The sequence below is a fragment of the Pantherophis guttatus genome, chromosome 6, assembly GCF_059756535.1.
Source record: "Pantherophis guttatus breed Tessera chromosome 6, ASM5975653v1, whole genome shotgun sequence".
NCBI lineage: Eukaryota > Metazoa > Chordata > Lepidosauria > Squamata > Colubridae > Pantherophis > Pantherophis guttatus.
Genome location: NC_142068.1, coordinates 68,492,544 through 68,509,436, shown reverse-complemented (window position 1 = coordinate 68,509,436; position 16,893 = coordinate 68,492,544). Strand labels below are relative to the sequence as shown.

Here is a 16,893-nt window from a genome sequence, read left to right as displayed (position 1 = left end):
GGGTCAAACCAGATATGAATTCTGAACAAGGCATACTGTGAGCACAGCAAGAGAGAGTTGGAACATTTCCCAAATATGAATATATGTGAAGAAAACACTCGCTGTTTTTTTTTTATTATTAAATTTTTTTCTTTCTACTTACTAAGCTATGAAATACATTGTATTTTAAGATAATGCGTTTTTCTCTCTCCTTCAAATGGAAAATGCATTTGATTTTAAATACCTACATATCTATTGTAGATGTCACTCTTCCTCGCCTCAAGGCCTTTATTTCACAACTGTTGTCACGGTTACATATTGAAGCACTTCTCCATGGCAATATAACAAAACAGGTTGGTTTTAATGTGCTTTTAATGGATATTTATTACCTATTTATTCCCCAAATCTTAGCTTTTTGTTCTAATTTTAAATAATAACCTTATTAGTGTATTATCTTAATGTTCAATATTGCAATATTAACAGTAAATTTATCATATCAATAAATTGGAGGATAGTTATATAGTATTGGCACAGGATACATATTTTGCAAAATGGGTATTATATGTTTCATGCTGAGGGTAGCTAACTTCAATTATTTTTGTTTTGCATCTTACATATGCTTTCATCTTTTACGACAATTTGGATATGCGATAATTAGTTTTTCTAATATTTCTGCAAAATCCATTCATTTGGATTAAAGCTTATTACATTTAATAGGATTTATTTCCAAATAAACACACAATTGAAATGTGAGGTGTTTCATCTTTTTTATAATAAAATTGTAATGTCAGACTATTTACTGTTTCTCAGATTGGTGCTATATAATCTTAGCATGCATCTTATTATATCTTCATTTTATTTTGTAACTTTTAAGATACCTTGTTTCTCTTATAAGTACTTTTGATTCTGAATTTATATAACCATTTTGTTGTTAGCTTTTCTGCATGGTGAAATAAAAGGCATTTTGGCATTCATCTGTCTGTATTACACTATCCCATTCACATGAAGCAAATAGGATCCAGGCATGAGGCTTAAGCAATGCCAGCACCTTAAGGAATTGTTAATTCAAATTTAATCTGCAAAGTGCTCTGTGCACAAAACTGGGAGAAACAGAGCAGTATAAAATGATACAGCTCATGCAAGTCAAGGAGGGTGAAGCAGGAAAACATTGGCAGGTTTATCATAAATGAAAAGGATGATGAACCAAAGAACAATTTCATCTTAAATTATTAAGAAACTGAAAACAGAAATTAAGTATGCAATGAATGTGTGTAAATATTTTAAACTTTTTACATTTTTAAATATAATGCAGATATAATGAAGAATTCTCCCTTTTATTTCTGAATGCTGAGTAGCATTCATATGTATGGTTTCAGCTTTCAGATTTAATATTTACAAGAGAACTTCTCCTTTCTCCTTCCTAATTTTGCTGTTGCGGTCAAATCTGTTACCCTTCTGCTGTTGTCACAGACAGATGAAGAACGATCATGCAGTGAATAAAATCTGCAATGAATTTCTTCTTTTTCCAGGCTGCATTAGGAGTTATGCAAATGGTTGAAGACACACTCATTGAGCATGCTCATACAAAACCTCTGCTTCCCAGCCAGCTAGTAAGATATAGGGAAGTACAGCTGCCTGATAGTAAGTGGTTTAGCTTATCAGCTATAAAATGCTTCATTTAAAGTTTCATAGTGCATATACTATAGCTTGCAATAAAGAAGGACAATTATGTCTTCAGCTAGTTTTGTTTTTCAAAATTTATTTAATTTCAAATTTGTGCTGCAGATATGTGAGAATCAACACCATGATTTGCTTCCTTAAAAAAAACTTAATCATGAGACTTATCTCTTTCAGTGTGGTATAAGAGGGGAATGACATGGGTACCATTCAGCTTACTTAAACTGATAGTGGTGTATACTGTAGTAGGGCAGTCACACTTGTTTTGATGATGTGCAGATTGAAACTGTTGTATATCTAGAGCTTCCTTGGCATTTGTTTAGAATGTTTGTGCATCTTATCAATTGATTCTACTAAAAGTACTGTGGTTATGTGCTTTTATTCCACAAATAGAATAAAGGAACATTTTTAAATCTGGCACCTTGAGATGGGTTTAAACCATTGATGCTAGAATTGCAATCAGCCTGTCTTTTCCCAAGGTGCCTGGGAATTCTAAAACTGATTATATATTTAGGAGATGCCAGGTTGCACAAAACAAATAAATATATTGGACTTGGATATTTATATTAAATAATATTCTACAGTGCTTACTTTGCTAGCCTACACTAAATAGAACATAAGATTCTCCTTCAGCCTAAATTCCATTTCTTTTGCACATGCATCATTTTTTCTTAGGAGGATGGTTCGTCTATCAACAGAGAAATGAAGTTCATAATAATTGTGGGATAGAAATATATTATCAAACAGATATGCAAAGCACTTCGGAGAATATGTTTTTGGAGCTCTTCTGTCAAATTGTCTCAGAGCCTTGCTTTAATACCCTGCGCACTAAGGAACAGTTAGGTGAGCTTTTGTTTATGTGTGTCTCCGTTAAAATCACTATATATTTTAAATCAATTATTATAAGCTAATTTACTGTTGTAACTTTTCATTAAAAATTCCACCTATAGCACAAAAGGTGATTAAAGAACAAATGATTTATAATCAGCTATTTAGGGCTGTGTGGTTTATTCACTTAACTGATTTTGCTGCATTTGTATAACACAAGGTCTCACAAAACACTGTAAACTAAAATGTGATCGTGTTTGGTTCTCAATAAAACTGAAAGAAATAGCGTGAAGCAGATTCTTCTGCAATGGATGCTTTTTTAATCAGATTCTCATATTGCCAGATTCATAGCAGTCTTGCAATAGTTTACATTAAAAATAAATTGTAAGCCAATGTATATTAAAATATCAATGGTAAAGTAATATTTATTTATATTCTGCTTTTATTATTTTTATCAATAACTCAAGGTGGCAAACGCACTCAGTACTCCTTTCTCCACCTATTTTCCCCATAACAATCATGAGATGGGTTGGGCTAAGAGTGACTGGCCCAAAGTCACCCAGCTGGCTTTCATGCATAAGACAAGACTAGAACTCACAATTTCCTGGCTTTGAAATAAAAATAAAACATACCAAAAGCATAATAATTGAACCGCAAGTAATCTCTGTAAAAATTACAACTTCCTCTTAACTAGAAGGCAATCAATTTGGGACTAACCAAATCTTTAGGGACAACTTCTCTACAAACTAGGCAATACCATTGAGAAGCTCTCATTCAAACCAAGATTTATCACTTATGTCATATTTATTATCAAAATTAGAGACTAATTAAATTGAAGAATATTACAGTATATAACTCCAAAAGAGGCTACACATGGAGGGGAGATGAACATTTTCAGTAGGGTGGAAAAACGGAGCTCAGATCCTGCAGCTCTAAGCTCTGTTCCTACAGCCTGCCAGAGCAGTTTACTTCCACACATGGTAGGGAGCTGAACTCAGCAGGTAGCTCTTTTGCCCTGTTTGCTTAATGACTGAGGTGATCACTTAATGGCCACAACCAGGAGTGCTGGGATTACAGTGGTTGAGTGAAGCAGTCCCATGGATATCTTGCTTAACAAATGCTTTGCTCAGTGATCAAAATTCTACTCCTTGTAGTGCAGTGGCTCTCCTCTTTGTTAATGAATCTTTAACGTAATATCAAACATTAATTGCTTGAAATAACACAAATACTGGTTGTATCCAGTGGGAAATCTTACCTGGCAACGTAGGATGGGTTGTGAAGGGTATGGAGGTTGGGTCTTTCTCAAAAAATTAAACTCTAGTATGAAACAGAAAGTTGAATTAGAAAAAGGTGTTTGTGGAAATAGTTTATTATTAAAGTTTTTTTTAAATCCTGCCTTTATTACTTTGTCAAAGCAACAAACTTACAAAATACTCCTTCCTCCTCCACAACATTTTATTTTTTTAACATAAATTATAAATCAGAAGATCCTTCTATTATCAATGGTTGTTCTGGAAAACAATCTAGAAGTACCATATTGTTTTGCCTCCAAATTCAACAGTAAATTTAGCTTGTCACAGTCAAGCCACAGTTGATAATGATGCTGTGTGCTTCATTAAAAAAACCCAATTCCTACTAATATTTATAGAATAAAATTTAAAATTATCAGTTGGAGCTCACATAAATGCAATCTCCCGTGTCGCCATCTCACCAGAAGTCCAGTTAACAGTTTGAATTTAATAACTATTTTAAAAAGTTATGCTAAAATTCAATGTTAAATTAAAATTTTAATTAAAGGTCAGGATGCAAGAAAAGAAATTGAAGCCTTATTTTCTTGACAAAAAAATGGTAAGAGATTACAACTGCAAGAGATTACAATTGCTGATATGCTGACTCCCCCCCCCCCCCAGGTTACATTGTGTTCAGTGGTCCACGGAGGGCTAATGGTGTCCAAGGTCTGCGGTTCATCATCCAATCAGAAAAGCCCCCACACTACTTAGAAAGCAGGGTGGAAGCCTTTTTAAAAACCATGGAGAAATCTATAGAAGATATGTCCGAAGAAGCGTTCCAGAAACATATCCAGGCTTTAGCAATTCGCCGCCTTGACAAACCAAAGAAACTATCTGCCGAGTGTGCAAAATATTGGGATGAAATCATTTCCCAGCAATATAACTTTGATAGAGGTAAGAATAAAAAACTAATCTTACCATGAGCCAATTGGAAACAAAAATATTAGAGATCAACTGAAATCCCACCTTCCATGATAATTCCTATTATAGTTTTAAAATTAGTGACAGTCTCAATACTGGAATATGAGCCGTGGTGATGCAGTGGTTAGAATGCAGTACTGCAAGCTACTTCTGCTGGCTGCAGTTCAGCAGTTCAATTCTCACCGGCTCAAGGTTGACTCATCCTTCCATCCTTCCGAGGTGGACAAAATGAGGACCCAGATTGTTGGGGCAATATGCTGACTCTGTAAACTGCTTAGAGAGCGCTGTAAAGTACTGTAAAGTGGTATATAAGTCTAAGTGCTATTGCTATTTTACGCTTTGAACATTTTGTACAATTCTGAATTATTACAAAAATTATGCAAGAGAGGATTGTAAATACTTAGTGGCCTACAGCTTCCATACTGCAATTGGGGTTGTTTAGGATGGAATGAAGGATAAAGAGTGACAGGATTGAGGTTTATAAAATCATGCAGGACATAGATAATATGGATAAAGTATTACCGATGGAATACTTGTATAACAGGGCTTAACTTTGGGGTCCTTGGTGCTGTCTGAATTTAGTGATTTTCTTGCAAATGTTTTATTGCCAAATTAGGTAACATCATCTAGACTAAAGTGTTAAAATGCAAGGTTATCCATTTAAAACATTACATTCTCTGCCAGCAGTTATGGCAATAGGAGCCAAATTGGATTATTTTAAAAGATTTGTTAGCCATGGATATGTATTGCACTCATCAAACTTGCGTATTTTTTACATACTAAATTTATTAATTTTGTTGTCCAGATAACATTGAAGTGGCATATCTCAAAACCCTTACTAAGGATAATATAGTGCAGTTTTATAAGGTAAGTTGATCCAGGTTCTGGTTAAATTATTATTAAAAGACATATTTGTAATACTAAGATATAATGTACTTGACAGTTTTATAAAGATTGTGGTAATTTAAGATCATATGGATGAAATATTAAATATTGGCATGCAAATTCTTCTCTATACTCCACATAACATAGCCTATTAACAGTTATTTCATTGATTATCATCATTATATAAAGGAAACATACAATGGCTTGTAAATAGATATATAGGAAACATTGAATACCAAACAATTAATTCCACATTTTTAATTATCTAATAATTGCCATTTAGATGTTAATAGATAAGGTTCTTAATAAATGCTTTATTATACTGCTTCTTTCAAGAGCTTTAGCAAGCTATGCAGATTCTAGTAAAAGGTTAACTATTCAGCAAAGAAATCAATATTGGATGACAATGTGTTGGTATATTCAGAATGCATTTTCTAAACGAAGACTTGACAGAATATTTTGATCTGAAGGTGACATTATTTTTATTTTGCGTGTTCATTTTTGTGATTTGCAGAGGTGCTATAGCATCTATCCTGTGAAAATAAAAATAGTTATCAGTGTAATAATTAATTGTAGGTTAATGTTCTAAACAGAATCAAGATAATAATAATAACAATAACAATAATAATAACAATAACAATAATAATAATAATAATAATAATAATAATAATAATAATAATAATAATAATAATTTTATTTCTATACCGCCCTTCTCCCGAAGGACTCAGGGTGGTGTACAGCCTATTTAAAAACACAGAAACAAAACAACAGTTAAGATTTAAAATCATTAAATAATTAGGCTCCAATTAAAATCCCAGAAATTTAAAATACCCCAATTTAAAATGTTATGTTAATAGCCCGGCCTGGCGGAACAACAGGGTCTTCAGAGCGCAGCGAAACACCCGGAGGTCGGAGATCTTACGTATTTCCGGGGGCAGTTCATTCCACAGGGCTGGGGCTCCCACAGAGAAGGCCCTCCCCCTGGGTGTCGCCAGCCGACATAACTTGGCCGATGGCACCCTGAGGAGACCCTCTCTGTGGGAGCGGACTGGTCGGTGGGAGGCTATTGGTGGCAGAAGTCGGTCTCGAAGGTACCCGGGTCCTATGCCATGGAGCGCTTTAAAGGTGGTAACCAACACCTTGAATCGCACCCGGAAGACCACTGGGAGCCAGTGCAGCTCGCGCAGGAGGGGTGTCACGTGGGCGCAATGAGTTGCACCCATAACCACCCGCGCGGCCGCATTCTGGACCAGTTGGAGCCTCCGAATGCTCTTCAAGGGGAGCCCCATGTAGAGAGCATTACAATAGTCCAACCGGGAGGTGACAAGGGCGTGAGTGACCGTGCACAAGGCGTCCCGATCCAGAAAGGGCTGCAACTGGCGAATCAGGCAGACCTGATAAAAGGCCCCCCTGGCCACGGCCGTCATATGCTCTTCTAAAGACAGCCGTGCGTCCAGGAGGACACCCAGATTGCGAGCCCTCTCTGTGGGGGGCAAGGATTCACCCCCAATAGTCAGCGATGGCACCTGCTGACTATATCGGGGCGCCGGAAGCCACAGCCACTCGGTCTTGGAGGGGTTGAGTCTGAGCCTGTTCCTCCCCATCCAGGCCCGCACGGCCTCCAGGCAGCGGGACATCACATCAAGGGCATCGTTGGGGTGGTCTGGGGTGGAGATGTACAGCTGAGTATCGTCAGCGTACAGATGACACTTCACCCCAAAACCACGGATGATCTCACCCAGCGGCTTCACATAAATGTTGAACAGGAGAGGCGAGAGGACTGACCCTTGCGGCACTCCCCATGCGAGATGCCTCGAGGTCGACCTCTGTCCCCCTGCCAACACAAACTGCGAGCGGTCGGAGAGGAAGGAGGAGAACCACCGCAGAATGGTGCCCCCTATTCCTAACCCCCTCAACCGCTGCAGCATGATACCATGGTCGATGGTATCAAAAGCCGCTGAGAGGTCTAATAGGACTAGGACAGAGGAGCAACCCCTGTCCCGAGCCCTCCAGAGATCATCCACCAACGCGACCAATGTCGTTTCTGTGCTGTACCCCTGCCTGAAGCCCGACTGGTACGGGTCCAGATAGATAGCTTCATCCAGGTGCCGGGGAAGTTGTCGTGGAAGTTCAAGATAATGTGTGCCTTGTTTTTATAGACCATTGTTATTCAGTTGTATTACTGAAGCTCTGGCTATGTAATTTAGGGGGACTGCAGTTAAAAGGAGCTTGTAATGAATTTTTCTTTCTAGCCTTAGGAATAGAGAAACCTTGCAATAATTGCTTTAAATTATGAATGCTCATTTTATTTGAAGTAGTGATAACAAAATGTGAAGATGCCAACTACTATTATTTATAGTAGACGTTTAATTGCCAGAGAATTAAAAAAATAATTAAAATGTGTGTTTAGTTAGATTGTCTATTTACAGTTGTGAATAATTCTGATTTACTCCTTTCCCAGCTAAAACACTTAATGAGGCTTTTGATGAGATGCAAGCTAGATTTATTTTTTACCATGTATTTAGTACTTCTAAGCATTGGTACATGTTTTTGGAAGTAAGATGAGAAGAATTATTAGTTCTTATAATATTTTGTCTTGTAGGTCATTTACTAACTTTGTTCTGAATTTCATGTATTCATGTAATGTGTGTTGAATCTGAACATCTTCCTAGTAGAGGAGCTGTACTGAAGAAAGTAGGAAGGATTGGCCTTAGTTAGGAAAAATAAAGCTACATCATGAGGTTAAATAATATAACTTGTACAGCGAAATCAGATGCAGTGATGATCTTGTGCCTTGTACATAGCTACCTCTTCCTGTTAGTATTCATGGTAGCACCCAGATCACTCGTCATGCAATATTAAAGGCTCCTTGGTAGATTTCAGCTTTAGCTCTTCTAAACCTAGGGCCAGCAAAGAGGTAGGTGGGGAAAAATACCATTATGGAGGTCAGCTAAGTTTTTTTTCTTTCCACTTTGATGAAAACCTATGAAGGGGAATTAATGGAATCAGTGAACTGATAGAAAACAGGAGTTTAAGACACTAAGAGAGTCTGCAAACACAGACTCCAGTGGAATCATCATCAGTCCGTGAAGATTTAAAGTATTTTAAACACAGCACGAGTTGTGGAACAGTGCGTGTAAGAACCTAATCCGTACAGTGTCTAAGGGCTTTAAATTGTAGTGCATACAATCTATTCACCATGCAGCATTTGTTTTTGGCCTTAAAGAACTTAATGGTGGCAAGTATGCATCTACCCCTTTTGGAGTGGGGGAAAAAAAAAGCCAAAGCTTGCCTGGGCCCTGCTATTGGCTTTTTAGAAATGCTACTAATTTGTTCCCGCTCAATCTTATGCCAGTTTGAAAGATAAAAACATGTTGAATTTTATGGCTCTAAATTAGCCATTGGTGTTTAGGTGACTAGGCCTTCCTAAAAAACCAGAATTTTGGCTTTAAGACCCATTTATCGTAAGTTCTACCTCCTTATAGAATTCCATTATGACCTGCAGACTTTTCTTGTGAGCAAAATAATTGCTTTCCCATCATTGTATTGCTGCTGAATACCTGTCACTCTGTTTCAGAGGTTCAAAATTATTTTTGGTTAAAGCAGCTCCCATTGAACTGGCCTTGATAATAGATAGGGGCTACAATGCAACCTGTTTCAGTTCATGATGTCTGCAGTAAAGTGACCAAATCAATTGCATCTAATTTGGTTGACTGTATTCTCATACTTATCCTAATGTTATACTGGCAAACTATTTACTTAGCCTTATTTGACAAGTTCACTCATTTGTAGAGCCATTTCTTATCTCACCTCACTTGGCAGGACTTGAGGAAAAGTACCATAGGACTCCATTCACCAAGAGATGCTGTCCTTGAGATCAGAATGAACCTGAGACCCCTTCACATGTACTTTTCTGTCATCTTTTTTTAACATCAATATACATGCAGAAATACCTTTGCCATTCTTTGACAAAAGCCTAGGATTTTTCAATGAGGGAGAGGCTGTCTGGGTCCTACTCACAGACCGGAACCCCACCATTAGCAGTAGAATTGCTAAATTTCTTTCTGCAGGAATTTCTATAGGAAGACATAATATGTCCTAATTTTGGAGCGATGATATAATGAACCATCTTTACTCTGTTATATTATTGTATTTTTATTTTATCCCATTGTTTTATATTACGTTTTACACATTATTATTTTATTCATTCTCTGGTTTTAAGTCTATTTTTTTAATGTTTTATATTACTATTATACTGCTTTAATTATATTTAGTCATTGTTTCCTTTTTCTTTTTTACCTGGTTGGTCATTTACCATAGTTAGATAAATTTGATTTTATTTGATTTAGCATTAATATTTCTCGAAAACCCTTTGCTTCAGGGTGTAGTTTGTTTAGCTCATTTGCATGATTTCTTACCATTGCAAAGATGGATTTTTTTCTTGGTTTTTACAGGAATAATTAACCCTAATTTATTTATACTTAGGAATTGTTGGCAGTAGGTGCCCAAAGAAGACACAAAATATCGGTCCATGTACTAGCAAGGGAAATGAATTCCTGTAAGTACCAAATGCATATACCTTCTCACAAATGACCTCTATTCAAGTTGGCCCCTAAAGATTGTTGTACTGTAGAGCAAACATGCTGTCATGTGACCTTTAATGGATGAATAGAAATATATTCATTGACTTACATGAATGACACTTAAATTATAAATGTGATAGTGAAGGAACCAATTGCATTGAAATACACCATTTACAATCCATTTATGTACATGGAAATAATTATCAGATGAAAGTAGTAACCATATTTTGTAGAATTGGTACTGCCCAAATTAGATCAGCTGTGATCTGTTGTAGCTGTTGTAATCAGTGAATGCTGTAGAGTGCTGATGCAAGACTTTCTGTAGAAGTCAGAATAGGAAATAGTGATTCAACAGTACTGTTGTAAAGTGCTCATGGTGAAATTACATTAGGGTGAATGCCCTAGCATATCTCTGAACTGTGAGTTGCTGGCAGAAAACAGTTTTCTTGAAGTTTCCAGCTCTAACTAGAAATTCAGTTTGGAATTTGATTGCAAAATCCTTTCCTTAAATTCTGCCACAATCTGGTCACAATTCAGAACTAGAAACAGCTGAGGGAATATCTATGTACCGTTTTGTCAACAGTATCCTGTTACCAACAGGTTCAATAGTGAAAGACTTGTGTTTGTCTCCTTTTGAAAGATATTCTGCTATATTACACATTGCCTTGCATATGAGTTTAAGCAGGCAACAATCCTTTGTGACTGTTATTTTGATAAAAATCTGCAAATTTCCAAGTACAAGGAAGCAAGGATTACTAAGTACACGGAAGCAATGCATATCTTTTATCTTTTTAATATATGTCATAGAGTTCTTTATTAGTCTTTAAAATATTTATTATTATTATTATTATTATTATTATTATTATTATTATTATTATTATTATTATTATTATTAAATAGGTCCTGTTGTAGGAGAGTTTCCAAGCCAAAATGATATAAGTCTAACACCAGCACCACCACTGCCACAGGTAAAAAAAAAAAAAAAGGATACTTTCATAACTATTTCTAAAAGAGAAATGCTCAAAATGCCATCTGGTTTGTACAGTTCTAAATAATGTTTGAATTATTAAACAGTTACATTTATCTGACATGCTAATAAATTAATGATTAAGATTTTGCAATCCAGATTTCAACAATGTATGAAACAGGAATTATGAGATGTATACTTGGGTTCAAAGAAAACAAGGCACCCAAGATCATATTTATCCCCAGTGGATTCTGGAAAAGGCAAGAGAATTCCAAAAGAACACCCAGTTTTGCTTAATGGATTATATAGAGCACTGATGGCTAACCTTTTTGCCATCGCGTGCCAAAAGCAGGGGGAGTGCGGGGGTGCCCACACCCATAATTCAATGCATCCCGCGCCTACGTGTGTGACCCCCCCACGCTCCCCACGCTTTTGGCACGCGATGGTACGGTGGGCCCAGTAGGCCTGTTTTTTGCCCTCCTCAGGCTCCAGAGGCTTTCTTGGAGCCTGGGGAGGATGAAAATGGCCTTCCCCAGCCCCCCGGAGGCTCTCCAGAGGCTGGAAACGGCCTGTTTTCCAACTTCCGGTGGGCCCGGAAGGCCAGAAAATTAGCTGACTGCCACACGCATTTGCACTGGAGCTGAGCTAGGGCAATGCTCGCGTGTCCACAGATATGGCTCTGGGTGCCACAGGTTCGCCATCATGGATATATAAGCTTTTGATTACATAGACCATTACAAATTGTGAATAGACCTTAGAAAAATGCACCATGCCAAGTGCCTACGAAAGAATATTTATGATGACCAAGAGAAGCAGTTAGAATTTTGAGGCCCCGAAAGACTCAGTATTCAGTATCAGATGAAGTGACCACTTCACTTCAGTATCAGATGAAGTGACCACTTCACTCGGGCAGGCAAGAATCATTGGAGAGAACCATTGAAAAATGGAAATAATCAAAAAAGAGGATGATAGAAAATAAGTTGATTAGATGATATCACTAAACAACAGAAGCATGAACTTACAAAAAGCACAAGAAGCAGTTCCTACCAGACAATCTTGACAAAAAGTTAATCGGGTCATCCAAATGTAGAAACAACAAAAAACAAGCACAACCAATCCACATATTTATACTGATTAGGTAACTAAGTGTATGACAGTACAGTTAGTTTAATGCAATAGATAATTTATCATTTATCATTAAGGCATGTTTGCCTTAATTGAGCACTTGTTCAGATTTCAGCTTGTCTAAAATCCCTTTTTTAGCATCTGCTTGTTAATTCATTCAAATGCTGATAGTCAGCTTCTTAGTTGGCCATTCTAAGCTGTCAGCAATTTTTCCTGAGCTGATTTCCTGGTTGACTCAAATCCATCTTTTGATAGTAATATTGCACATTTTACATAGAGCTTAATTTCACTCACATTGGCACATAGAGTGTTTTTGTCTGCAGCTTTCACCTTATTGTTGCATTGAACTTTTATACAATAGAATACACAATCTTATTTAAGAAGAATTGGGTCCAAGTCTGATTTCTGGGTTTGTTTTTTAATGACAGTTTTGCAGTTAAAACCTGTGCCTTTTTCAGCTTTCAATGATTCTGCCTTTCTTGTGCAGCATATCACAAGGAGCATGCTTGGTTCTCAATGGCTATCTTTGTAAAATGCTTTGTTTACAGCCGATTGTGATTGAAAACATGACTGAGTTCAAACGCAGCCTACCACTTTTCCCTCTGGTGAAACCTCATATCAATTTCATGGCCGCAAAACTGTGAAGAATCTTGCTGGATGAAGAACTGGAAGAGGATTAATATGCCTTCAGTGGCTTTTCATAATGGACAAAAACCTTATCCTTTAGGATAAGTGATCCAGGATTCCTGATTCCTTCTAGGTTCATCCAGCATCAATGCTGCAATAGGGATACAGCAAGTTAAGCAAGTATGCTCTAGTTATGTGTTATATGTTTGTCATAGAGCCACTACCAGAAACTAAAATTAAGTGGTATATATGAAGATATGTGTAGGTAAATGGTATATTTTACAATAATGTGACCCTTTAAAAGTTTAGTTTGCATGGATTGTGAAGAAGTTTCCATACCAGTCTGATCTTCACTTGCAAATCATTGCTTTTTTTAAAAGATCAACTGTTTTGGAAGCATATTTTACTGGACAAGAAAGAAAATATTATTAAAAGGCCATATTGATGTTTTTAAGGGAAGCATGGAGTGATACCATTTTTTAAAAAAAATAGATTCTTGGAAGCAGCCATTTAGATTCTATGTAAAAATCAGTGGAAAGGGGGAGGAAAAAAAATAACAAATATCTTTGAAGAGTTATTAGAAAAGTCAAAATAGTTTTAATCTTTATATCTGTTTGAGAAGATTTTATATACAGACTAGTAAAATGCTGGAAACACTTGGGTAGCCATGTTTTTCTTGCCAAGAGTGTTAGTTTATGTTTATAAACTTTACGTTTTCTTAGGGTTGCACTGATAATGTTTCTTTGACTTATAAATAAAATTACTATGGCAATTTTTTTCCTTCCAGTTGTCATGTACTGTTTTAGGACAAATCTAATGAGATTTGGGTGTACTGTATCTTCTTAAAAGGCCATCAATAATTCTTGGTAGTTATTTAAGTTGTAGGCAAACACTCCTCCTTTATCAGAAACTCACAATTTTACATTTGCCTAGATCCCCTGCACACTGTGTGAACATCAAATGTGATCATCTAGCACAATCAGCCTTACACTCAGTCTGCACCTTTCTCCATTAAGACTTGTTGCAAATTCTCCTGCCACACAGAACTCTTTCTAGGAATAGAAAGTGGGAACTAATACACAATTACAGAGTTCATGCATGTCAGCAGTAACTATCAGTCTAATGATGCAGAAGCTGAACTTCCCCCAATCATTCATCTGCTCAAAAGATCTCAGTATTTTAAATGCAGCCTAAATTCTTAGCCTGCATCACTTTTATGTCACACTTCAGGCATCTTTGACTTCCCACCTGCTGCTTAGTGACCGTTCAGTTACAGCTGTCCCAAGAAAGAGAACTTACAACCCAAATTTGAAGTTCTCACAGTCAGACTCCCTTTGCAGTCATGTGACTGAACTACAGGTGTTGGGCAACATGCTGCATTTGCAGCATCCCATGGTCATGTGACTGTGTTTTACAATAGTTTGTAGTCAAATTGCCCATAGCAAACCATGGTTTGCTTAATGACCATAGCCCTCTCTTAACTACTGCCATAAAAAGGTAAAATTGGGCTTGTGGCCTGTTTTACGACTGGCACAACAAACAACCGTAATATGTCAGAGACTACTTATAATAGCATGGTGTGATTTGTTATTTATGATTCAGAGTAGCAACCATTTGCCAATTGATTTTGAGGAAGGAAGGGGAGACAATTGTGCAAAATAAACCAGAAACAAGTATAAATGGAGTTAATATTTTAATTGTCAAACTAAAAAAATATTAATCAAGCTTTTGAATGGTTATGCCACCAAAAGCACATGGAGAAAGACCAGATGCTAATTTGAGGCTGGGGCTGGAGAGTGAAATGGCATTTGTATTTCCAGTGGCAGTATGTTATTGCAGTTCGTGCTAAGTTTCCAAGTTCATTCCCCTGTTTTAGTGTTAAGTGGTTAGACATGAGGATCTTACACTCAAATATTAAAGGCTTTAAAAGATGAGACTATAATGTGTGTATTATTAGGGTTACACCACTTACATGCTTTCGTTATGATTAATTCCACTGATTACTTGTTTATTGTAAAATGTACATTACATCTTCCGTAAGAAACAATATATAGAGCAGTTTACAAGATCCTTCTTTATTGGTACAAGATAGGAGCATTGTCACTTAATATCAAAACAAACTATAAACTGATCCGATGGCATCTGTCAGATGCTCCCTTCCCACTGTAACAAATGGCAGTTTGTTGAAGCTACATAGATGGTTTTTCAGTGCTCTGAAGTCTATTAGCAAGAGGTCATTTGGAATGTGAATGCGAACACAATTCTGTTTGCTACTTATTAGAACAAGGGTATCTACACAGCTATAGCCTTCAAGATGCATGTCATCTTGTGGAACCCCCATTAAATCTGTAGAAGAATCCAGTAAATAATGCTTAACATAATTGTATCAAATTATTTTTATTCACAAACCATGAAAAACATGCAACAACATATATGGCAAAATCCATATAAAGATTTCTCTTTTTATATAGTTTTCTTCCCAATTTAGTATCTTTGGGTGTGTTTACATTGCAGGATTACTCTTAGAAGTCCCAGGCAGTTTGGTAATACTTAGTGAAAATTCTGACAATCGTAATCCTATCACATCTGGAGATTGCTAGATGGTAGGAGGCTGTCATAGAATGACAGTACAAATTTGCACAACTTTCTTGTTACTGGGGCTAGTTATAGTCACATTTTAAGACAAGGATGGCCAATTTACTGCCCTATTCAGTTCTATATTGAATGAAAAGAGAACACCTATAATTGGGTCTGTTTTTGGTGATTCTCATCTGCTGATTATTTTTTCAGATGGGAGGAAAGATGCTATAATTTGAGTTTGAATAATGTTCTTTGTATCTATTTTCATTTATCTTGTCCCATTTCTTAATAATAAGAAAATGCTACTTGGAATTTGGAGGGAGAAAGCAAACCAATCAAATCTCTATGCTACTTTATAGAAATATAGACCTTTGTCTGCAAAAACAGACACAAATATTTGTTCATGGATTTATCTATCTGATACAGGTAGTATTCGACTTACAGCCATTTCTTCAGCAACCATTAGAAATTACTAAGGGACTTACAACCTGTGCCTAAATTTAAAGCCGTTGCGGTGCGCCTGCAGTCACATGATCAAAATTTTGCTGCAATGGCTAAATTGACTGCTTTGATTAAAAAAAAACACAATTATTTTTGTTTCTATTGGACTTCGTGCTTGAGGTAGAAAAAAAATGAAACTTTGATTTTGGGTTGTACCAATTAAATAGGTTTGTTGATATAGAAATGGCTAGTTTACACTAAAGTAAAAAGTTGAGGTCTGATGCTATTATCTTATTCTACTGCACCAATGTCTTTTCTTTCTTTTTTCCCTTTTCCCTACCCTTTTCCCTTCCCTTCTCCCTCCCTTATTTTCTTACTATTTTCTTTTGTATTTTTGTATTATATATTATAAACTAATTTAAAAATTGGCTGCTTGGCAGTTTGTCCACACTTATGACCCCTGGGGCACTCCAACTCCCCCCATCTATCTACCTCCCCCATCTAGTGCCTTTTGGCACCCTGCTGCTCTGTGCTTCACCACCCTAGCTGGCCTTCACTGCCATCTTCTCCCGCTGTGAATGTGCCCAGCCTGGATCCAGGGCTGTATGGAGCTGGATGCTTGTAGCAGAAAAGAAAAAAATTGCACAAAGGGCAGCAGAGGACCAGTGTCCCTTTGCAAAGAGCTCCCAGGCAGGGCTGATGCTGGCTTTGAACTGCAAAAAGAGGGGTGAGGGGTGAGGCTGCTTTGGGATCCCCCTACTTTTAAAGTTGCAAAGCCAGCCCCGTACAGCCCAAGAGCATGATGAAAAGGAAAGGGCCACTTTGCGTTTTTTCCTGCCCTTTTTGGCTGCAGAAAGTTAGCTGCACCCAGTCCAGAAGCGGGGTGGCGAAGGTCAGCTGGAGTGGCAAGGCCCAGAGGGTGTAAGGAGTCTTGGAATGCAGGGTGGGGAGAGCAACTGGCACTTAATGGGGATGGCTGCAGCTGCCTCGA

The 16,893-nt window shown here is 37.1% G+C and overlaps 1 protein-coding gene across 9 annotated transcripts in view; it reads left to right on the top strand.

Moving 5' to 3' along the window:
• IDE (insulin degrading enzyme) overlaps positions 1-13,657 on the top strand; it is a 66,286-nt gene extending 52,629 nt beyond the window's left edge. For all 9 annotated transcript variants that reach the window (XM_034430440.3, XM_034430443.3, XM_034430438.3 and 6 more), the window contains 8 exons: positions 241-332; positions 1,509-1,620; positions 2,332-2,499; positions 4,395-4,667; positions 5,500-5,561; positions 10,065-10,137; positions 11,063-11,130; positions 12,803-13,657. In XM_034430440.3, the coding sequence (XP_034286331.1) occupies positions 241-332; positions 1,509-1,620; positions 2,332-2,499; positions 4,395-4,667; positions 5,500-5,561; positions 10,065-10,137; positions 11,063-11,130; positions 12,803-12,898 (944 nt within the window). In that variant the 3' untranslated portion in view covers positions 12,899-13,657. The remainder of the gene's footprint in view (positions 1-240; positions 333-1,508; positions 1,621-2,331; positions 2,500-4,394; positions 4,668-5,499; positions 5,562-10,064; positions 10,138-11,062; positions 11,131-12,802) is intronic.
• Positions 13,658-16,893: the final 3,236 nt, after the last annotated feature.